The sequence below is a fragment of the Crocodylus siamensis genome, chromosome 6 (assembly GCF_052110815.1).
Source record: "Crocodylus siamensis isolate JL-2025a chromosome 6, ASM5211081v1, whole genome shotgun sequence".
NCBI classification, from domain to species: Eukaryota; Metazoa; Chordata; order Crocodylia; family Crocodylidae; genus Crocodylus; species Crocodylus siamensis.
The window spans coordinates 22,268,052-22,290,955 of record NC_143400.1 but is presented as its reverse complement, the minus strand read 5'-3'; the positions used below and the strand labels follow the sequence as shown (position 1 = coordinate 22,290,955).

The following is a 22,904-nucleotide window of genomic DNA, read 5'->3' as shown; positions in this document are numbered from 1 at the left end:
TCACCGCCCGGGGCGGCACGCAGGCGTTTAACCCTGTCCTCGCGGCAGCAGCCCCGCGCCGCCCCGCAGCACGGCCCCGGGCCAGGCCGCCGCGCCCCCGAAGCGGCAGGAGGAGCGGGGCATCCTGCCAAACCAGCGCAGACGCTACAGCCGCCGGCCCGGCTCCCGAGACGGCGCGGGCTCGGCCCCCGGACTCAGCCCGCGGTGCGGCGGCGCAGGGGCCCCCGGACGCGGCTGCTCAGAGGGAGGGATGCGGGTTAAGGCGCGCAGGGCCCACAAGGGATTGGGGAGCCCAGGTCCCGCAGTCGAATGCAGCTCCAGCCATTGGACATGAATGGAAATAGGGTGCAGGTTCCTAATTCACTCAGGCCCCAGGGACCATGTGCTGCTCAGACTCAGGGGAGCATGCAGGTCTCTGAGACATCGAGGACCATGTGATACTCGCCTCCCAGAAGGCCAAGTGCAGCCAGGAGCAGCGGGGCCCTCGTCTCCCGCAGCCGGGATCCCATCGGGTCTGGGGGAAGGCACCAGGCAGGCATGTGAAAACCAGTCTCCTCCCCGTGCTCCCCACGTCTGGGTCCCATCCCTGCCACCCAGCTCCCCGCAGCACCTCTGATGCCTTCCTGTTCTCTGCAGGCCCAGGCGTGCCGTGCCCTTGATCTTTTCGCAGCTTTGCCTGACCGCCTCGGCAGCGCACAGCAAGTCCCAGCTGTTACCCGCAAAACCCAGGCCCTTCCCTGGCTGTGACTGCAGCTGTGTCGTGGCCGGGGTGCAAGAGAAGGAGACCTGAACAAAACCAGCCCCGTGCTGCTGTAAATACTGCACCTCCGACCCGTGTGCAAGCGGCTGTGGGAGCCCAGGTCCCTGGGCCTGGCCTCGGGGGCTCTGCGGACACAGCAAGCACTTCCCCCAGCGTGTGAACAGCCCCCAGGGTCTATCCTGCGCTAACACAGGTGCAGTCGGTCCAGAAGACAGGACCCAGCTCTGGTTCTCTTCCCAGCTCAGCCGGTGCCCCCCGAGGGCTGGTGCAAGTCCTAGAGAAGTGGGTCTGGATGGGACCTCCAGTGGCCATCAGGAAGAAGGCCCGGAAGGGACTTCCAGAGGTTGTGCAACCTGCAGCAGGATCAGCTCTGTGCAACCCAGCCCAGACGCATCCAGCACCTACACTCTTTGTAAAACTACCGTCAAGCCTGACATGACAGCAGGCATCGCATCTCCCTGCCGCAGGGAAAGCAGGGGACTGCGGCTGCCAACCCGCTGCAGTACATGTCGTTAGTAGTCACCCAAGAGACCCCAGGGAGAGGCGATGCTCCTGCTGCTGAGGGAGGCAAAACCCCCTAGTCCATACCAGTCTGACCGGGGGGAAATTCCTTCCTGACCCCAAATCTAGTATCGGTCTGAGCCTGAGTGACGGGCAAGACCCTCTAGCCAGGACCCTGAGGGGTTGGTCCCAGCCAGAGCATTGGCACAGCCCAGTGCCCACCCCCAGCCTGGGCTGCAGCCAGCACCTAAGGGGAAGCCTTAAAACCCCCCTGACACATGGAGCAGAAAGGGGGGGAAGCGGAGAACCAGCACAACCTGGACATCCCTATAGCAGAGCACAGGCATTGCAACACCGAGATCATCCCTGCCTAGCCTCTCCTTGAACCCTCCAGTGATGGAGAGTTGCCAGCTCCCTTGGGCATAGGCCTGGCTCTGCCTAGGTCATCTCAGCCCAGTGGCTGTCCAAGCTCTCCCTGCAGTGAGGCTGGCAATGGTTGGAGGAGGATCCTCAATCATTGCCACTGGCAGCCTTGACTCATTGGACCTTAAAAAACACTGCTCCTTTTGGTTTTCCTTCCCATCCCCAGCCCAGGCTCGACCCCTGCCCCTGGCCCTGCCCCTGCCTTGTATATCACAATACTGTACACCAGTGCCTCCCAACCAGGGGGCCTTTCATTGAATCTACTGAGGGGTTCCTTGAGTCTAACAAGGGGCTCCTTGTGTCTAATGAGGGTGCCTTAAGTCTAATAAGGGTGCCTTGAGACTGAGAGGCCTTGAGACTAACGAGGGGCTCCTTGAGTCTAATGAGGAGTGCCTTGAATCTAAGGAGGAGTGTCTTGAGTCTAACAAGGGTTCCTTGAGTCTAACAAAGGTGCCTTAAGTTTAACAAGGGATACCTGGAATCTAAGGAGGGATTGTCTTGAGTCTAATAGTTTCATAGTTTCATAGTAGCTAGAGTCGGAAGGGACCTAGGTAGATCATCTAGTCCGACCCCCTGCCTTAGCAGGAAAGAGCACCGGGGTCAGATGACCCCGGCAAGGTGCTCACCTAACTTCCTTTTAAAAATCCCCAGGCTAGGAGCCTGCACCACTTCCCCTGGAAGCTGGTTCCAGGCCCTAGCCACCCTGACTGTGAAGTAGCGCCTCCTAATATCTAATCTAAACTTACCCTCCGCCAGTTTGTGACCGTTATTCCTGGTCACTCCTGGCAGCGCACGGGGGAACAGGGACTCCCCCAATACCTGCTGATCCCCCCTGACCAGTTTGTAGCAGGCCACAAGGTCCCCCCTTAGCCTTCTCTTGTGGAGGCTAAACAGGTTCAGGTCCCGTAGCCTATCCTCATAAGGCCTGCCCTGCTGACCCCTGATCATACGAGTGGCCCTCCTCTGAACTCTTTCCATATTGTCCACGTCCCTCTTGAAGTGTGGCGCCCAGAACTGGACGCAGTACTCCAGCTGCGGCCTGACCAGTGCCGCATAGAGGGGGAGGATCACCTCCCTGGACCTGCTCGAGATGCATCTGTGGATGCATGATAGGGTACGATTGGCCTTCTTGACTGCCTCCCCACACTGCCGGCCCATGTTCATCGTGGAGTCAATGACGACTCCAAGATCCTTTTCCGTCTCCGTGCTGGCAAGAGGAGAGTTCCCCAACCTGTAAGTGTGGTGCCGGTTCTTCCTCCCCATGTGCAACACCTTGCACTTATCAGTGTTAAACCCCATCCTATTCTCATCCGCCCACCGTTGCAACCTGTCAAGGTCAGCTTGTAGCCTATTGCACCCTTCTAGTGCACCCACATCCCCCCACATCTTAGTGTCATCAGCAAACTTGAACAGGGTGCTTTCTACCCCCTCATCCAAGTCACTGATGAAGATGTTGAACAGTGCAGGCCCGAGGACCGAGCCCTGCGGAACCCCACTGCCCACGTCCTTCCAGGTCGAGAAGAACCCATCCACTACCACCCTCTGGGTGCGGCCCTCCAACCAGTTGGCGACCCATTTGACCGTGTGGGCATCGACACCACAGTCTCCCAGCTTTTTGATGAGGACAGGGTGAGAGACAGTGTCGAAAGCCTTCCGGAAGTCCAAAAAGACTACATCCACAGCAACCCCTACGTCTAATGATTTGGTGACCTGATCGTAAAAGGCCACCAGGTTGGTCTGACAAGACCTGCCACTGATAAACCCATGTTGGTTGCCCCTGAGCATGCATTCCCCCGCAAGGCCCTCCTGGATGTGTGCCAGGATAATTTTTTCAAAGAGCTTACCCGGGATTGAGGTCAGACTAACTGGCCTGTAATTTCCCGGGTCCTCTTTTTTTCCCTTTTTGAAGATAGGGACCACATTGGCCCTCTTCCAGTCCTCCGGCACCTCGCCAGAACACCACGAGTGCTCATAGAGCCGTGCCAGGGGTCCCGCAATGACCTCAGCCAGTTCCTGTAGAACCCTAGGGTGAAGATCGTCCGGACCAGCGGACTTGAACACGTCCAGCTTCTCCAGAAGTACCCTAACTAACTCCTCGCTAACCCTTGGCCCAGGCGTGTCTCTCTCGGGGCCCGAGGGGGGCCCAGCAGGGAGGTGGCTGAACTGGTCCCTACTTAGGAAGACAGAGGCAAAGAAATCGTTAAATATGTTAGCTTTGTCATCTGGCGTGATGACTAAGTTGCCCATCGTGTCCTGCAGGGGCCCCACATTACCCGGGACCCTCTTTTTACCCCCTATGTATTTGAAGAAGGACTTCTTATTGTCCTTAATCCGGGAAGCTAGTCCTATCTCCAACTCTGCCTTGGCCCTCCTGACTGCCCCCCTACATCCTCGGGCGACTATAACATAGTCCTTCTTGGCGATGACCCCATCTCTCCATTGGGTATATGCCTCCCTTTTAGCAAGGAGACATTCCCGGATGCTCTTAGTGAGCCATGGGGGTTTATGTGCCCTCCTGCTCCCTTTGACCCTTGTTGGGATTACCTCCCTTTGGGCATGGAGGATCGTCTCCTTAAGGAGCAACCACTCACCTTCGACATCTGATTCCCTTCCCCTCTGGGTCCTCAGCGCTTCCCCAACTATCCTCCTTAGCTTGTTGAAGTCAGCCCTCCTAAAGTCTAGGGCTGTTGCCTTGCTGCAGCCCTTTGCCACCTTACGCTGGATGGTGAATGAGGGGCCTTAGGTCTAATGAGCGGTGCCAGGCATCTAAATAGAGGCCTTGGGTCTAACAAAAGGTGGCTTGAATCTAATGAGAGGCCTTCACTCTAACTAGAGGTGCCTTGAGTCTAATGAAGGGAGTCTTGAGTCTAACAAGGAGCTTTGAGTCCAACGAGGGATGCCTTAAATCTAACAACAGGCTACCCCAGGGCTTTCTGAGTGTAATGAGGGATGGCATGCGTCTCATGAGGGTGCCCTGAGTTTAACAAGGGGTGCCTTGACTCTAAGGAGGAGTGTCTTGAGTCTAACAAGGGTGACTTGAGTCTAATGACATTTCTCACTCGCCATCCCTGCCCCGAGCCCTCCCAGCCCACCCTCCACCCCCCAACTTAGCCACAGCCCCAGGCCCTGCTCCCCTGTTGCTGCCTCCCGTCAGCATCATCTCCCTCAAGGAACCTCCAGGGTGGCCTCTCCAGGTCAATCATCCAGCCCCAGTCCCCACATGTCACCTCACAGTGCTGTGGGCATCACCCTTCTCATCATATCAGAGGCCCCCAAACCTCCTCCTTGGGCATACATGGACCATCAGGGCTCACCCCTGTTTTACGAGAGGCATTAACAGGGCGACAAACATACAGCACCTTTGCAGAACAAAAGATAGTTGGAACAGAGTAACAGCAAGAAAAGAAATGAGAGTCATTAACACCTGTGGAGTGGAGAGATTAGCAGGAATTGGGGGATGATAGTGCAAGTCAATGGGCTCCACCAGCACTGCTTAAATAGAAATGCCACTGCTGCTGCCCAATTTGGTTTTAATGTCTGGGCAGAGCAGGAATCAGAGCGGTGTGACTGGATCTGCCCCTGTTCCCACCACAGGTTCTCTTCCCATCATCCTCTCTCCATTCATCTTTCCCTCACTCACAACAACTTCTCTCCCTTTCCTCCCTCTCTTTAGCATTCTCCAAAACACCTTTCTCAGCCCCAGATCACTGGGTTTTGCACTCACCCTGCAGTATGAGAACCAGCAGCCCCCAGGAATGTTTGGAAACTTGGCATCGCCCCCGAGATCTGGTCACCAGAACCAGGGGCTGAACCCCAGAGCCCAGCGTGAACATTGGCTGGTTGGACTGGGAGTAGACTTAAGCACTGCCATTGTGACATCATCATATTGTGACATCACAACCACCACAGGCGTCATACGTCCAAAACTCAATGGCATACAGTTGTCCTATTGTTTGAAAGGACCCAACCCATCCTTCATCTGGGTTGGTCACTTGCACAGAGGGATCTGGTGCACACCTCTGCCTGCTGGACATTGACCTAGACTGAGGTGGCTGTCTCGTCACTGGACATGGGGACAGTGGATCACAGGCCGGTTGGTATCTCTGCAGGATGTGACATCCAACTCTGGTGCGACATCATTGTCAACCATGCCTCCATTGGAAGATGATCTCTACTGAGGTTCAGTGATGGGTCTTGAGGTGACTTAAGGGTCTGATCCTTGAGCCACAGATCCATCCATACATGTTGCAGATCTTTCCACAGGGGAGACTAGACTGTAGGTTGGGTTTCTTCTCCTTTTCCTTCCTCCTCTCTCTCTTCTCTACTTCGAGGGCAAGACCCTCTACCTCGAAACGGGCTGCCCCTTGGTTGAGGTTGTGGCACCGCTGGAGTCAGTTGGCAGCCAGCTCCTCCCAGCTCTGCATGTTGGCATCTGTTGCTTGGAGATCTGCCTGAGATGTGTCCTTGTCACCTCTCTTCTGGCCACTGCGACATCTCAAGGTGCAGCTGATTTGGGAGTAGAGTAATTTTGGATTCCCCCTGCCCCGCCACCGACTTCATCTGGGCTGTGCCATTGCTTCTGCTGGGACTCAGACCCTGGCTAGAGGGTCTTGCCCCTCTGCTTAGGGTCAAATTGATGCCAAATTTGGGGTTAGGAAGGAATATTCCCCTTGGCCAGATTGGTATTGATTTGGGGGGGCCTCTGTAGCGGGGGCACGGGCTCTGCGTGGGGTCTCTGGAGCATCTATTAACAACCTTTTACAGCAGCAGGACATTGGTGGCCATGGTCCCCCTGCTTTCCTTGCGGGGGCAGATTCAGGTGTGATGTCTGGTGTCGTGTCAGGGTTGATGGTTTTTAGGAAGGGTTTAGATGCTGCATGTGTCTGGGGTGGTTTGGACAGGGCTGATCCTGCCTCAGGCTGGGGGTTGGACTAGACGTGACCTCTGGAAGTTCCTCCCAGACCTGCTTCTGTAGGACTCTACGATTATGACTCTATGACCCCTGGAGATTCTTTATAGCCCCACTTCTCTAGGAATCTATGACTATAACTCTATCATCCTTGGAGGTCCTTTCTAGCCCTACTTCTGTATGACTCGAATGCTATGAGTCTATGACTTCCGGAAGTCCCTTCCAGCCCTACTTCTCAGTAACTTCTGGTGGTCTCTTCCAGCCTTGCTTCTCTATAACTCTATGACCCCTGGAGGTCCCTACTAGCTCTACTTCTCTATGACTCTATAACTGACTATCATCCTTGGAGATTCTTTCTAACCCTACTTCTCTATGACTCTATGACCTCTGAAGGTCCCTTTCAGCCCCACTTCTCTATAACTATGACTCCATGACCTCTGGAAGTCCCTTATAGTCCCACTTTTCTATGACTCTATTACTCCTGGAGGTCCTGTGTAGCCCTGCTTCTCTATGACTCGATGGCTACATCTCTATGACCTCTGGAAGCCTCTTCCAGCCCTGCTCCTTTATGACTATGAATCTATGACATCTGGGGGTCCCTTCCGGCCCTCTAGGACTCTATGATTGCCTTGCCTTCAAGGCAAGGCTGGAGGTGCTTTGAGGAGTAAAAAACTGAGGAGTAAAACACTGCTCCTCAAAGCACCATAAGCACGTTCTTTCTGAGAGGCATTAACAGGACTGACTAACAGAGCACCATTGCAGAACAAAGGATAGTTGGAACAGAAAAGCACAAGAAAAGAGATAAGAGTCATTAACACCTGTGGAGTGGAGAGATTAGCAGGAATTGAGTTCCCCAAATATTTGGTGGAATGAGTCCAACACTGGGATTATTCTCCCAGCAAAACATTACTGGATCCTGAAACCCCTTGTCCTTTCATCCACCCAGGCCAATGCAGACCCGGAGGGTGAATCACAGATTCTCCATTTTGCTCAGCTCCCCAAGGGCTTTCCAAGCCCCCTGTAAGTCTGTCTGAAGCTTGCCAATGCAGTGATCATCTGACATCTCTTCACACAGGATATGACCCTCTCACACCTTGTATATTGGTCTACCCTAGCATCCTCCTGTTCTGAATGTGTTTCCGCCAGGCTGTGTGTCGCTCTAGGCAGTACCCTGAACGCACAGCACTGCAGCAGGACTATTGCCTTTCAGACCCAGGGTATCATATTCCTGCCTGGGGTGACAGCCCCTTGCAACATTGGGGACAAGAACTGAGCAAGGTTGGATTTCCCTGCCCTGGGTAGAGCCAGTGGTAGCATCAGAGCAAACCCAGACCCAGGTAAGAGCTGGTTCTTCTGTGCTTGGGGGCTGGAAAACTGTTAGGAGAAAGACTCAGAGTCCCTCCTGTCATGGCAGAAAATAGGATGATTTATTAAGGGCAGGGCACAGAAGTTTCTGGGATTGGGGCCCTGTTATCATAGAAATCCTAGAGAATTGGGGCTGGAAAGGACCTCCAGAGGTCACATCTAGGGGGGCACATCTGAGGCAGGATCAGCCCTGTCCAAGCCATCCCACATAAATCCATAATTACATTCTTCATAAAATAACTGTCAAACCTGACACCACACAAGACCTCACACCCAAAACTGCCATAGGGGAAGTAGGGGGACAGCAGCAGTCAAAGCCCTGCTTATATAAAAAGTAGTGCCTAAGAGCTCCCACGTAGGAAGTCCAGGATGTCATGTACCGCAGAGATGCATGGCTGGGGTGAGCCCCTACCCCCCAGCAGTCTCTGGCCAGACAAACACTGGCCAGGAAGGGAAACTGAGTCAGAAAGGAAGAGAAGGACTTGGACCAGCCCTCATGGGGGGCACTGGCTGAGCTGGGAAGAGAACCCAGAGCTGGGTCCTGTCTTCTGGACCGACCGCACCCGTGTTAGTGCAGGATAGACCCTGGGGGCTGTTCACACACTGGGGAAAGTGCTCGCCGTATCTGCAGAGCCCCCGAGGCCAGGCCCAAGGACCTGGGACTGCAGGGCTTGCTGTGCTGAACTCAGGATCTAACCCTAAAACTGACTGTCTGTTCCTGCCTGATACGGGCTAAAAGAACAGGCGGCAGCGGTAGGATCTGAGATCTCATGGTGTGGGGGATTGAACTGGTAAAGAGGAGAGTGTGAGTGTGTGCCTGTGGGCTACAGCAGCACCTGAAGAGCCTCGGGGGCTTTACACCTGGGTGCCCACAGCCACTTGCACACGGGTCGGAGGTGCAGTATTTACAGCAGCACGGGGCTGGTTTTGTTCAGGTCTCCTTCTCTTGCACCCCGGCCACGACACAGCTGCAGTCACAGCCAGGGAAGGGCCTGGGTTTTGCGGGTAACAGCTGGGACTTGCTGTGCGCTGCCGAGGCGGTCAGGCAAAGCTGCGAAAAGATCAAGGGCACGGCACGCCTGGGCCTGCAGAGAACAGGAAGGCATCAGAGGTGCTGCGGGGAGCTGGGTGGCAGGGATGGGACCCAGACGTGGGGAGCACGGGGAGGAGACTGGTTTTCACATGCCTGCCTGGTGCCTTCCCCCAGACCCGATTAGGAGCCTGCATCCTATTTCCATTCATGTCCAATGAAAGCGATGCATATGACGGTGGGATGTGAGCTCCCCGGTCCATTGGGGGCCCTGGTGGAGGTTTCCTTTCATGCCTCAAATCACATCCCTCCCTATGAGTAGCCAGGGCCAGGCCACCAAGGCCCCCCTCAAACCCCGCAGGGCCACACAGCACCCTGACACTGCAGATTGACCCCCGTCTCCCCGCTTCCCTGACAGGTGCCTGCGCTGAAGCCTGGGGGGTGAATCTGAAGGCTGAGCCTGTGTCCAGGATGGAGGGATCTTGCATGACGCTGCCGTGCTCCTTCAGCTACCCGCAAAGGGAGCAGGTCACTGCAGTGATGTGGAAACAAAACAGCATGTACTTTGTGTATCACTTGGAAGAGATGCGGGTCAGTGCAGTCTTCAAGGACCGTGCCCACTACCTGGGCGACTGGCAGCACAACTGCTCCCTGCAGCTGTCTGGGCTGCGTCTCCATGACCAGGGCATCTACCACTTTCGCTTTGAGACCACAAACGGCAAACAGACCACGGGGTGGACTGGCCATCCTGGCGTGAAGCTCAGTGTCTTGGGTAAAGTGCTCGCACCCAGGGCTTGGGGGCAGATGGGTCATTATCTGCTCCTCTTCCATTTTCTGCTCCGGGCTGAAGAAGTCAGGCTGGTGAAGAGAGGGCACAGTGGAGCAATGAGAGCTGAGAACCAGGACCCCTGGGGGATAAAGTCTGATGGGTGGAAAGCAGAGGTTTGGGGAGCTAGTTAGTGCCTTTGGGGTCTTGCCTAGGCAGTGCCCTATTCTCTCTGCCCATCCCAGTGCCCCCCTCCTGGGCACTGCAGGGGGACCAACATCCTCTGGTTGAGGACCTGCAAGGTAAAACAGCCTAATTTTCTCCTGTCTCCTCAGCGGATGCATGCGGGACCCCTCATCTCCAAGTGGACCCCGAATCTCTCACATGCTCCGTCCGGGACAGCTGCCCCTATTCCCCCTCCTGGTATGGACCAGATGGCCGGCTGATCCCAGAACAAACCCAGCAGGGCAATCAGACCCGCCTGCAAAGGTCCTCATCCCAGCTGCCCCACGGCACAGTGCTGAGCTGCTTGCTGGGTGGATACAAGGAGTCCTGCATCCCGGACTGGCCCCCAAAGTCAGGTACGGCCTTGGCGTCTAAACTCATTGCGTGGTGGGGTCCAGGACTCCTGGGTTCCTCCGTGTCTGGGAGCTAAGCCGGGTTTCCCGTAGGCAGTCTTGGGATGTGGGAGGAATGACTCCTGGGTCCTTTTCTCTCTGCTAGCGTACCAGCTGGCACCACATCCATTGTCAGTCTTTGGGATGATGATGACATTGTTGGCAAGCACCAGCTCGGTCCCAGACGCCCTTGTGACCTCTCAGGGCCCATTAATAGGTTGTATTGACTATGCCATAAATCAGCCCATTGGAAAGTGCTGATCTGGAGGAAAACAAGGGGGATTTCGCCCTCGCTGTGTGTATTGGAGGCAGCTGCACCCGACATTGCTCTTTCTCACAGGTCCATGATCCCAGGGGCTGAGTGGGGTGGGTCCTGAACTTCTTTCTGGCCCTAGCTCCCAGATGCAGCTCTGACCCCGCTCTCATCCTCTGCAGCCCTGAACAAGACGAGCGTGGAGATTTTGCAGGTGACTCAGAGAAGCCTGGGCAGGGACAGCAGCTCCATCACGCTGCGCTGCCAGGGTCCCAGCCGGGAACCCGTGACTAGGTACATCTGGTCCCAGGGCAGCAAATGGCTGCTGGAAGCAGGAGAAGACTTAAGTATCACCTGTGCGGATGTTGCGGGTGATGGTGACTACACTTGCGGCATCTGGATGTCCAGCCTGAGCTGGGGGCTCCTGGTGTCCTCCGGGGGCAAACCCATCACCCTTCATTGTAAGTAATGGATGGGGCATTCCCGCAGGTGAGCTGGGCTGTGACTGGTGTTGCCTGGGGGGCCTATGGAGATTGGCAACACATGGACTGAGGTCTTTTTAGCCAGGGATTAATATAGCTTAAGGCTGGGAAGGGCATTTTACTCCTGGAGCAGACTTCATGTCCATAAAATCATACGAATGGGAATTTCCTGGATCAAACCCCAGGCCCGTCTTGCCCAGTCTCCTGTGTCATGTGGAGGTAGAGCAGAGGCTGGAAGGGGGAGTGACTGTCTGAGCTGGGTTTCTCCCCCTGTGCCTCTATCCCTGGCAGCCTCCAGCACTTGAAGGTCTGATTCAGAGGCTGTGCCCCACACCCCCATCCTCCAAAAACGGGTCCAGTCCCTTAGTGGATCTGGCTGAACTCTCAGTTTCCACCGGCCACGAGTCCCACCCTTTCCTCCCGTGCTGGGTGAAAAAAGACCTGCCTCATGTTCATTATCAACCGATGAGCTCCTAGTTTCATGCTGTGACCCCTCGTTCTCATCTGGTGAGAGCCAGGGCTGCGTCAGGGTTGAGGGTTGTCATATGTAGAGGGTCAATTGTGGTTGTACAGGATGTTTTGGACAGGGCTGATCCTGCCTCAGGCAGGGGGTTGGGTTAGATGTGACCTCTAGAGGTCCCTTCCAGCACCCCTTCTCTATGACTTTATGACAATCAGTAATAAATCCCCAGTGACTTTCTCTCACCGTTTGAGATGTTGCTAAACCCTTCTCCTACTCCCCTTCAATTGTCTCTTTTCTAACCAGACCAGGCCTGGCCTCATTAGTCTCTTCTCCATCGTTCTCATCATCTTTGCTTCCTTTCTTTGGACCTTCTCCATCTGTCCTCTGTCCTGCTGGAAGTGTGGGGACCAGACTTGGGTGCACTCTTCAAGGTGTGGATGCCCCATGGTTGTATAAAGGGCACCATGATATTTTTCGTTGTGTTTACAGTTCCCTTGTCATCCCTAATGTTGTGTTCAAGGTTCTTTGGGTAGGTGTGATATCTTTTTATTAGACCAACTAAATAGTTGGAAAAATGTTATTTGCAAGCTTTCGGTCATAAACACCTTCCTTCAGGCATTGGGAGACTCTGCTGTTGTCCTGAGATCTCAAAGTTAGAAAAGAAGCTAAAAATGTGGGAAGCAGTGTTGCATTGGTCTTTTTGCTGGTTGCTGAGCACAGAGCTGATATTCTAAGCAAACTGTCCACGGCGCCTCCCAGTTCTCTTTCCTCCACGCCGACATCTCAGGTAGAGCCCAGAAATCAGGGGTCTGTCTCCCTTTCCCTGAACAATGAGATTAACTATTATTATAATGAATAATACTTGATGTGTGTACATTAGGCATATGGCTGCTGTTTGTTGGATCATCTAGGGGTCTTGGACTGAGATTTTCTCATGGGGTTAATAACTTCATATTCTCCAGGAAAGCTGATACACGCAATCCCGGGATTACAGAAGGTGGCAATTGAAGAAATCAGTAAATGCTGTAGGATGTGTGATAAAAGCAGCACAATACTCTGGAGTTGTTTTGGGTTTCTTGTAATTTTTAGCTCTGGGCTGTGCCAATGCTCCTGATGAGACTTAAGTCCAAAGGCTCCTGTCTAGAGGGTCTTGCCCTCCCCACTTTGAGTTAGACTGATGCTGCATTTGGGGGTCAGGAATGAATTTTACCCCTTGGTCAGATTGGTACAGACTGGGGGTGGTTGTCTTCTTCTGAAACAGGGGCATGGCCTCTGCCTGGCATCCCTGGACCGTCTAGTAACAACCTTCTACTGCAGCAGGATGCTGGCCATTGCTGCTCCCCTGCTTTCCCTGGGGCAGGTCCAGGTGTGATATCTGATGTTGTGTCAGGGTTGACAGTAGTTTTAGGAAGAGTTTAGATGCTGGATGTGTCTGGGATGATTTGGACAGGGCTGATCCTGCCTTAGGCAGGAGCCTGGACTACATGAAAACTCTTCCGGCCCTACTTCTCTAGGTTTCTTCATAGTTTTAAATCAGCATGTCAGTCAGTGTGGAAGTGCCCACAGACACTTGAACACATCTCTTTCCAACAAAGAATATTTTACTTTTACCATTTCTTTTTAGTCATTGAAGTAAAATTTGCAAGAAACACCAAAGAGTAGCTGGACTCTGAAACTAAAGATGTGTTTCCTCAGACCAGTGGTTTTCAACTTATGGTCCGTGGACCCCTTAGAGTCTGCAGACTGTGTTTAGGGGGTCCACAAAAGATGAGCATGATCAATCAAAAGCATGTGAATAACTCCATTTGAAATGTTTTAGGGGTTTGCCAATGAAAAAAGGTTGACAACCACGGCCTAAGACATCTTTTGGTCACTGCTTGAAGTACCATAACCCTGCTAGTACCTTGACTGAGCACAGAGACATGAAAATAAGAACATAGCAGGCATGACACAAGTGTCTCAAGAGCAACCTCAGAAAATAAGTCTAGATGCAATGCCTAGAAAGGCCATACCTGGTTGGATCCTTGCACTCGAGCAGCTGCCATCATTAGCTCTGCCTCTAAGTAGAATCATAGACTCAGAGAAAATGAGGGTGGGAAGGGACCTCAGGAGGTCACATCTAGTCCAACCCCCTGCTCCATGCAGGACCAGCCCCAACTACATCACCCCAACCAAGGCTCTGTCCAGCCAGGTCTTCAAAACCTCAGAGGATGAAGGAGGCATCAAGTTGGGTTCTCAAGGCTGAGACCTCACGACCTCAATCCCTGTCTTTCCCTAGGCCACAGTGGATGTTTCCAGCTGAGTCCCCTCCTCATTGGAGCTATTGTGGTTGCTGACATCCTATTCATTGCCTTCATTAACCTGGGTGCTCACTACCTGTGCAGGAGAGGGCAGAAGAAGGCAGAGCTTGCAAAGGGTGAGACTATGGCCGTGGATTCCTTATACGGTAGGTAATGCGTCTCGGGGTCTATCTATGGGCTACTTAGACAGTGGCCAGAGTGAGGTTTATGGTGGCAATATTGGGGGTGACCCCAAGCCTGACAAGACTAGGATGACCCCTGATTTGAGAAATGGCTTCTCCCCCTTCCCCAGGTGATGTCCTGAACTGTCCCACCCTAGAGGTAGAGCCAACGTATGAGGTGAGTACGAGGGCTTTCCCCTGCTATGCTGTCCTGGCTGTGTTAGGGGATACGTCCGCTGCTGCTGCCCCCTCAGTGCTATCTCCTTTCCCCCCTCCTCGATGAACTCAGGAGAGCCTGTACACACATCCTAGACCCCTGTCTTGTGCACAGCTAAGGAGCAATTCACCCATCATTGCACTGGGGCAGTTGCCCCACTCTTTGATTGCTGCTTCATCTAAATTTTAAAACCAACTGGTACGGCATTTCTATTCAGGCAGCACTGAGGAAAGTCAGTTGACTTCATGGCTCGTTGTCTTCTCCCCAATTCCTGCTAATCTTTCTCCACTCCATGGGTGTGAACAATCCTCTCTCCTTGTTAATGCTCTTGATTTTCCATTATTCCAATGATCCTTTCTTCTGCTGTGTTGTTGGCTGTTGGTGTCATGTCTCTCTTCTAGTTCACAGCCCTGCAGATAACTCTAGCTAAAAACCTTAGCTTGGGTATAGTAGTAATAGGAGGTGTACTCAGATCTATCGTTTCTCAGACTTTTGGCTGGGGTCAAGGGTTAACTCATGACCAGGGATCCTAGTTTTCTCTGCTTAAAAAAAAATCCCCAATTTTTGGATCAAAAAAGTATCCCCAAATCCACATTTTTCCATGATTAAAATGAAATGCCTTTAATATATATATAGAGAGAGATATATAGTGGTATTTCATTTTAATCATGGAAAAATGTATATTTTGGGTTGCTGTTTTAATCTGAAAACTGGGAATTATTTTGTATCAGAGAAAACCAGGATCCCTGCCCATGCCTGGCAGTGAAGCATCAAAACAGTTGAGGGGGCTAGATTTTGTTTTATGAAGATGTACATTTAACTATAATGACAACAGAACTAGCGACACAATATCTTTGGATTATTTTAACTATTTTTGGTTAGTTAGGGTTTTTTAAAATGTAACATATAATCATAGAACCATAGAAAATGGGGGGTTGAAGTGTCCTTGGGAGGTCACCTAGTTCAACACCGTACTCAAAACAGGACCAGCCCCAACTACATCATCCCAGACAAGGCTTTGTCTAGCTGGGTCTTCAAAACCTCCAAGGATGGAGACTCCACCACCTCTCTGGGTAGCTTGTTCTGGTGTTTCACTACCCTCCTTCTGAAAAAGTTTCTCCTAACATCCAACCTCAACTTCCCTGGCTACAACTGGAGCCCATTGCTCCTTGTTCTGTCATCTGCCACCACTGAGATTAGTCCAGCTCCAGCCCCTTTGCAACCCTCCTTCAGGGAGGTTCCCACCTCAGTCTTCTCTTCTCCAGATTAAATAAGACGAGTTGCCTCAGCCTATCCTTATAAGTCCTGTCCCCCAGCCCCCTCACCATTTTTGGTGCCCTCCACTGGACTCTCTCCAATTTGTCCCCATCTTTGAGGGGGGTGGTTACACACAAAACTGGACACAGGACTCCAAGTTAATCTAGAAAGTTTGTGCATGTTTAAAATTAACACAAGGCAGGTCTTTTTCACTCAGCATGGAAAGAAAGGAAAAGAGGGACAATGGGAAATAAAAACCCTGGTTAGACCCAGTTCATTCTCCGTTCAAGCTCTGCAAGATGGACCTAGGTTGTCACCCCATGGAGGACAGTTCTTATATGTTCTTATTCCAATAGTTACATTTCTTTTTTGCTTTGAACATACATGTAGTGATATAGTGGTAGCCTTCTACCGTATTAGTAAAGCTTCTAGTTTCTCTTTAACAGGAGAGAAATATATGCTGTTATATGTGATGATGCCCCACACCTTCTGCACCTCCCCTGTTCAAAATCTTGGGTCTGCCCATGAAGACATGCTAAGTGCTCTTGTATTGTAGCAAGGTTACACCTTTCCAAAGAAGGAGGATCTCCCAATGGTATTGACATGTGCTGTGTTAACATGGGTCTGCTCCACTGAGATAATACAATCAAACGTAGTCCCAGGGCTGAGACCTGTAATCCACTACTTGTGGCTCCCAGCCCTAAAACCCTACAGAGGTCTCCAGCTGGCTTCAGTGGTTCCCTGGGCTGAGATGGAAAACTCAGCTGAGTTTTGGTCTTGGATTTGGGACCACACAGGAGTCTTGAATCATCTCTGGTGGGAAGGGATAGAAACCAGCACTAAGGTCATTAGCTAACTTTGTAGCTGGTTGGCTCTTTTTGTAGCTGGATGGCCATTTTTATGGCTCGGTACTTTCTTTTCTTGTGTGGGTGGTCAAAAATTATCGTGCAATTCACCACTTATTTGCTTAATATATGTAAGTCTGAGTCATATTCATAATGAGTGTGATCTAAACATCACATGAGCCAAATATCCCATGTAAAACTCAGCATAGCCTTTCCTTAGACAATCAGCCAGGTGGATACACTAGTTAAACTCAACCCCAAAGTGTGTTCTTGTTTTCCCTCTTTTATATCCCAGAAGCACATCCATCAAGCACACATCATGGCACCAAACTGTTTACTGAGCTTCAGGATTACAGTGTTCCTACATACCTTTCTTGCTTTCTCTGGACAGATCTGGGATTTTGAAAAGGGGGGCACATAAGGACCTAAGAATTGCCATTTCCTGGGTTAGATCATAGGTGCATCTTGCCCAGCGTCCTGTGTCACACTGCCACCAGGGACCTCAGCTGGCAACTCCTCCATGGAGCCATCACCACAGGCATGTATCTGGCAGGGTTTACGGATGCCCCTGGCACCTGGCCCTGGGCCTGACCAGGGTTTCTCCCTCTGTTCTTCTCTCACCTGCAGCCTCTGGCATTTAAAATCTAGGAAGTTCTGATTCAGAGGCCATGCCCCTCATTCCCAAGCTTAATAGTGATAGATGCCCCTTTCCTCCAAGAACAGGCCCAATCCCTTTGTGAATCTGGCTCAACTGTCAGCTACTACCACATCTGGTGGCCAAAAGTCCCCCCCTTTCCTTCCCTGCTAAGTGAAAAAGAACTTCCTTCCATTCATTTTAAAGGTGCACTAACTTGCTTATATGCTAAGTTTAACACAGCACTTGTTTCTTCAGCTAAAAAGAAACTAGAAGCTTGACTAATACGTGAAGGGCCTAGGGCTGGGTTATTCAGTTTAAGATGGAGGCAAAAACAAATATAAGATCATGGAAGGAGTTAAAAACACTGCACAGGGCTGTTAAATAGGAGCTTCATTACCAGGGATCCTGGTTTTCTCTGATTAAAAAAAATATCCAATTTTCAAATTAAAAAAGTAACTCAAAATCCACATTTTTCCATGATTAAAATGGAATACCACTCTCTCTCTATATATATATATACATACATACACACACACACGTGTGTGTGTGTGTGTGTGTGTTTGTGTCTGTCTGTCTGTATTAGTGGCATGTTATTTTAGTGATAGAAAACTGTGGATTTTGGGATATTTTTTAAATCCGAAAATTGGGGATTTTTTTAAATCAGAGAAAACCACGATCCCTGCTCATTACCCATAGTGGTGAATAGACAACAGAATGCCAGAAGACAGGAGAGCTTGAAGGGTGGAAGATCATGACCTTTAAGGAAGAGAGGGTCGTTAACATGTCTGGAGTGAAGAGTTTAGAAGGAATCAAGTAGCTGACAATGAGCCCTGACGTCAAGTGACTCCCTCCTTGTGGCCTGACTAGAAACACTGCTTTCCTCAGCTACTACAGCCGTTCATCCTGCTTCTGCCTGTTTTAGGATATCCTTGAACCAATTCCCAATGGGCTGATGTCAGCTGTCTTCCACAGAATGTAGGTTTCAAGTCCTGTGGCTCCCGGCCGGCCCTGTGACCTACCAACAGGAACCCGGATTTTTCTACCCCATTGGATGGCAGGCCCCTCTCCACTGTACTGGGCAGTGAAGAAGAAAGAGGAGACTTTTTATGGGGCTGTGGGCCGGATCCCCGGAGGGCATCAATGGGCACCAATGGAGGCAGCTTCTTCACTTCAGACTAGAGATCCAGCACTGGCTAGACACTCTGAACCATGTAGAGTTATCTTTACCTTTGCTTTCCTCTGTAGTTGAGGGCACAGCAGCTTCCTGGGATCTCGCTGAGGCATTGGGTGTTGGCTGTAAATGGGGACTGGGCTTAGTCAATTCTTCTGCTGGGACTCAAACCTAGAGGGTCCTGGCTACAGAGTCCTGCCCCTCCGCTCAGGCTCAGGCCAATGCTTGATTTGGGGTCAGGAAGGAATTTCACCCTGTGGTCAGATTGGTAAGGACAGGGAGGGGGGTCCGCCTTCCTTCATAGTGGGGGCATGGGCTCTCTTCGTGGTCTCTAAACAGTCTATTCACAATATTTTATAGCAGCAAAACATTGGCCGTCGCGGCCCCCCTACTTTCGCTGTAGCAGGTTTGGGTACGATGTCTTGTGTCATGTCAGTGTTGACAGCAGTTTTAGGAAGAGTTTAGATAGTGGATGTGTCTGGGATGGCTTGGACAGGGTTTATCTTGCCTCAGGCAGGGGGTTGGACTAGCTGTGACCTCTGGAGGTCCTTTCCAGCCCAACTTCTCTATCAAGCATATTTTAATAATCTTCAAAGCAGCAGGACATTGGCCGCCACAGTCCCCCTGCTTCATGTTGCATCCAAGTTGAATCTAATTTTTCTAATAGGTTAGACAAGTCCTGGATGGTTTGGACAGGGCTGATCCAGCCCCAGGCAGGGGCAGGACTAGATGTGACCTCTGGAGCCCCTTCCAACCCCATGTCCCTAGGATTTTATGCTGAATAAAGCATCTTGATAGGCTGCCCTGTCTTTTTGCAAACATTTTCGGACAAATATGTAAGGGAAAACTCCTACTTTTTAACAGCGTGCCCAGTCCAGGCTCTCTCTGGTCATGCCCCTCCTACCTGGCTCTGCTGGCAGCCAAAGGTCTTGAACTTGGGACTGACTATCCACCCCCTCATCACACACACACTCTCTCTCTCTCTCTCTCTCTCTCTCCCTCCCCCCTTCTCTTCACACAGCATATGACCCTCCCACACCATATTTCCTCCTATACATTTCTCCCTACACAGCAGCTGTGTTTAACTCTTGCTCTTCTGAGCTCTCCAGTCTCCCTAGCTGAGTGGTACATCCTGGATCAGAGGGTAAAGCTTCCAAGCCCTGGTGACCTGCATAGTCCCCCTAGGAAAGGACTTGTCTTGCTTGCAGGCTTTGTCCTACCTACTTTGCCCAGCCGGGATGTCTCAGAGCCACTGACAAAGCTCCTAGCCATGGGGGCAACCCAGGAGTGTCCTTTTCCTCTCTGCATCTCAGGGAAAGTGGGAGAATTAAGGAGAGAACCTGAGAGTCGTAGACGCAGAGAATAAGGGCTGGAAGAGACCTCAGGAGGTCACATCTAGTCCAGCCTCCTGCTCCAAGCAGGACCAGCCACAACTACATCATCCCAGCCCAGGCTTTGTCTAGCTGGGTCTGCAAAACCAGCAAGGATGGAGATCCACCACCCCTCTGTTCCAGTGCTTGGCCACCCTCCTCCTGAGAGAGGCCTTCCTAATATCTAACCTCAACTTCCCTTGCTGCAGCTTGAGCCCATTGCTCCTTGTTCTGCCATCTGCCACCACTGAGAAATGTCCAGCTCCATCCTCTTTGCAACCTCCCTAGTTGAAGGCTGCTATTAAATCCCCCTCAGTCTTCTCTTCTCCAGTCTAAATCAGCCCAGTTTCCTCAGCCTCTCCTCACAAATCCTGTCCCCCAGCCCCCTCACCATTTTCATTGCTCTCCGCTGGACTCTCTCCAATGTGTCCACATCCTTTCTGTAGTGGGGGGCCCAAAATGGAAAACAGGACTCCAGATGTGGCCTTCCTGGTGCCAAATAGAAAGGAAAAATCACTTCCCTCGATCTGCAGGCAGCACTTCTACCAATACAGCCCAGGATGCCGTTAGCCTTCTTGGCAACAAGGGCATGCTGCTGGCTCCTGTGATGGACCCTTGCCTTCCGGGCTCTGGTCCCCACCAGCAGGGTCAGGAACAGACTCCCCGCAGGGGTCAGGAGCTTTAGGGGTCCGATCCCCCTGGCACCGGGACTGCTCCTGGGGTGGGGAAGGGCAGTGCCACAAGGGCAGGGTGGCAGCACCCAGTTCCTCCACAGGGTTTCCCTGGGTTGTTCCAGGTTTGGTTGCAGGTGCCCATCCAGCTCTCCAGGGAATGGGGCCACTTCCTCCCCCCCAGGCCCCCTCCCCACACCCCCAGTGCTTTTGGAGCTTGCTAATGTGTGGGTTTTGCTCCTGTTGGGAAGAAAGCCCTTCCCCTTTTGGTGGCCTTCCCATTGCCCCAAGCCTTTTGCCACCAACCAGTCTTTCTCCAACTCCTTTCTCAACCAGCCACAAGACGGGGATCCCACACCCGTCCCTGTTCATCACTTGGGTAGCACCAATAATGAGAAATCCCTGCTCCCACCCCTGTGTTAGGGTAGCTTGTTATATTTTATGCTTTAAACTTGCACCTGCTAAGAGTAGCAAATGATAGTATTGTTTATTTTTAGCCTTATTTAATCATTGCTTACATTGCCTCATTGTCTTTTTATTTTATTAGTTGGCCTTGAGTTGTTTTTGCAGAGCTTGTAGTACCTTTTCTTTTTTATCACTGTGAGAAGTTCTTCTAACATAATATAGCAATGGCCTTGTTACCAGCTCAAATCAACTGAGCTTGGCACTAGCCGGCTGAATCAGAGGGATGAAATAATTGGATATGTTAATGAAAGGTGATAAGGGAGACCAATGGACAATGCCCAAAATAAGATATCAGAAAAAGGCCAGATTAAGAGGTGTTCTTGTGATGGGTCTGTTGAACAAAGGAACATGCTGACAGGATAACATGTGGACAGTATGCTGACGGCAGTGAGACCAGCCTGGAAGCAAAGAGCATTTGAAGGAGTGAAATTGAAGAAAAGCATAAAAGGGGGCAGCAAAAAAGTAAGACATTGCCACCGTTGTCCTAAATCCAGCCTTCAACACCTGTCTGGATTGTCCCAGAAGGGGACATCCTCCTGCCGGAGAAGACTTTCTGGTTTCCATCACTTGCTGATTTGGCTTGTCATGCAAAATTACTTACGCTTTCACCCCAATACAGACGCCCCCTTGCATTGACCAGTCAAGAGTCTGAGGGTTAGCCTGGCACCGGCTGACCTTCCTATTTAGCAGGAGTCCCACCATAACACCGTCCACCCACACTGGGCTTGCCTAGAGCCCTAAAAATCTTACGTCCAGCAGCCCTTCCCTCCTCTGGGCACACGCGAGCCCCAGGCCTCACCCCTGTTTCAATCAGGGCTTGCCCAGCCCATCAGTAGGCCCACAAGCTCTACGCCCCTTCCCTAGGCTGGCCTAGCTCTCCTTAAGCCCATAGCCATTTCCTCAGGGCTCGGGACCCCGCTGGCTCCCTAGGAACCTCCTCCTCCCCTATAGATCCAGCCCCGCCCAGCCCAGCCCAGCCCTCCAGATGCTCCTGGGAGCAGAAGAGCCCCAGCTGGGCAACCCTACCTCCTCACCACCCTGCCCCAACTGCAGGCTCTGCTCCTCAGGGCCTGCTCTTATACTGAGACTGGTCCGCTCTGCTCCAATCAGGTGGCTTCCTGGCTATCATGTGACCGCCTGATTGGCTCTTTAGTCACCTGCAGGCTGCCTCAAAGCCTGCTCAGGCCCTTAAAGTGGCAAGCACACAGAGGTGTGCTGCCAGTGTGTGAGTGTGAGTGTGTGCGCGCATATATTCTAATATTATAAAAGCCTTTGTCTGTCTGTCCATAATCCTTTATTTGCCCTCTGGTTGGCTGTCCCAACAGGCAATCAGAGTGCTCTGCAACAGCCATGAGGGAGGGAAGGTGGCAGGGAAGAGGGGAGGGCACACATCCAGGAGGGCCTTGCGGGGGAATGCATGCTCAGGGGCAACCAACATGGGTTCATCAGTGGCAGGTCTTGTCAGACCAACCTGGTGGCCTTTTACGATCAGGTCACCAAATCATTAGACGCAGGGGTTGCTGTGGATGTAGTCTTTTTGGACTTCCGGAAGGCTTTCGACACTGTCTCTCACCCTGTCCTCATCAAAAAGCTGGGAGACTGTGGTGTCGATGCCCACACGGTCAAATGGGTCGCCAACTGGTTGGAGGGCCGCACCCAGAGGGTGGTAGTGGATGGGTTCTTCTCGACCTGGAAGGATGTGGGCAGTGGGGTTCCGCAGGGCTCGGTCCTCGGGCCTGCACTGTTCAACATCTTCATCAGTGACTTGGATGAGGGGGTAGAAAGCACCCTGTTCAAGTTTGCTGATGACACTAAGATGTGGGGGGATGTGGGTGCACTAGAAGGGTGCAATAGGCTACAAGCTGACCTTGACAGGTTGCAACGGTGGGCGGATGAGAATAGGATGGGGTTTAACACTGATAAGTGCAAGGTGTTGCACATGGGGAGGAAGAACCGGCACCACACTTACAGGTTGGGGAACTCTCCTCTTGCCAGCACGGAGACGGAAAAGGATCTTGGAGTCGTCATTGACTCCACGATGAACATGGGCCGGCAGTGTGGGGAGGCAGTCAAGAAGGCCAATCGTACCCTATCATGCATCCACAGATGCATCTCGAGCAGGTCCAGGGAGGTGATCCTCCCCCTCTATGCGGCACTGGTCAGGCCGCAGCTGGAGTACTGCGTCCAGTTCTGGGCGCCACACTTCAAGAGGGACGTGGACAATATGGAAAGAGTTCAGAG

At 52.1% G+C, this 22,904-nt stretch overlaps 1 protein-coding gene across 1 annotated transcript; it reads left to right on the top strand.

Moving 5' to 3' along the window:
* Positions 1 to 31: 31 nt before the first annotated feature.
* On the top strand, positions 32 to 22,310 carry LOC149861617 (sialic acid-binding Ig-like lectin 5). The gene is made up of 7 exons (XM_090052538.1): positions 32 to 204; positions 9,407 to 9,760; positions 10,090 to 10,335; positions 10,807 to 11,085; positions 13,848 to 14,015; positions 14,162 to 14,208; positions 17,959 to 22,310. The coding sequence occupies exons 2-7, from the start codon at positions 9,460 to 9,462 to the stop codon at positions 17,998 to 18,000; spliced, it is 1,083 nt and encodes a 360-aa protein (XP_089908664.1). The 5' UTR covers positions 32 to 204; positions 9,407 to 9,459; the 3' UTR covers positions 18,001 to 22,310.
* The last annotated feature ends 594 nt before the right edge of the window (positions 22,311 to 22,904 follow it).

What these genes read in the sequence shown, in the direction of transcription:
- LOC149861617 (XM_090052538.1), top strand. Translation starts at nt 9,460, where the DNA reads ATGGAGGGATCTTGCATGACGCTGCCGTGCTCCTTCAGCTACCCGCAA. An exon ending in GGACTGGCCCCCAAAGTCAG is followed by an intron (nt 10,336 to 10,806) that starts GTACGGCCTTGG and finishes CATCCTCTGCAG; the next exon opens with CCCTGAACAAGACGAGCGTG. An exon ending in AGGTAGAGCCAACGTATGAG is followed by an intron (nt 14,209 to 17,958) that starts GTGAGTACGAGG and finishes TGTCTTCCACAG; the next exon opens with AATGTAGGTTTCAAGTCCTG.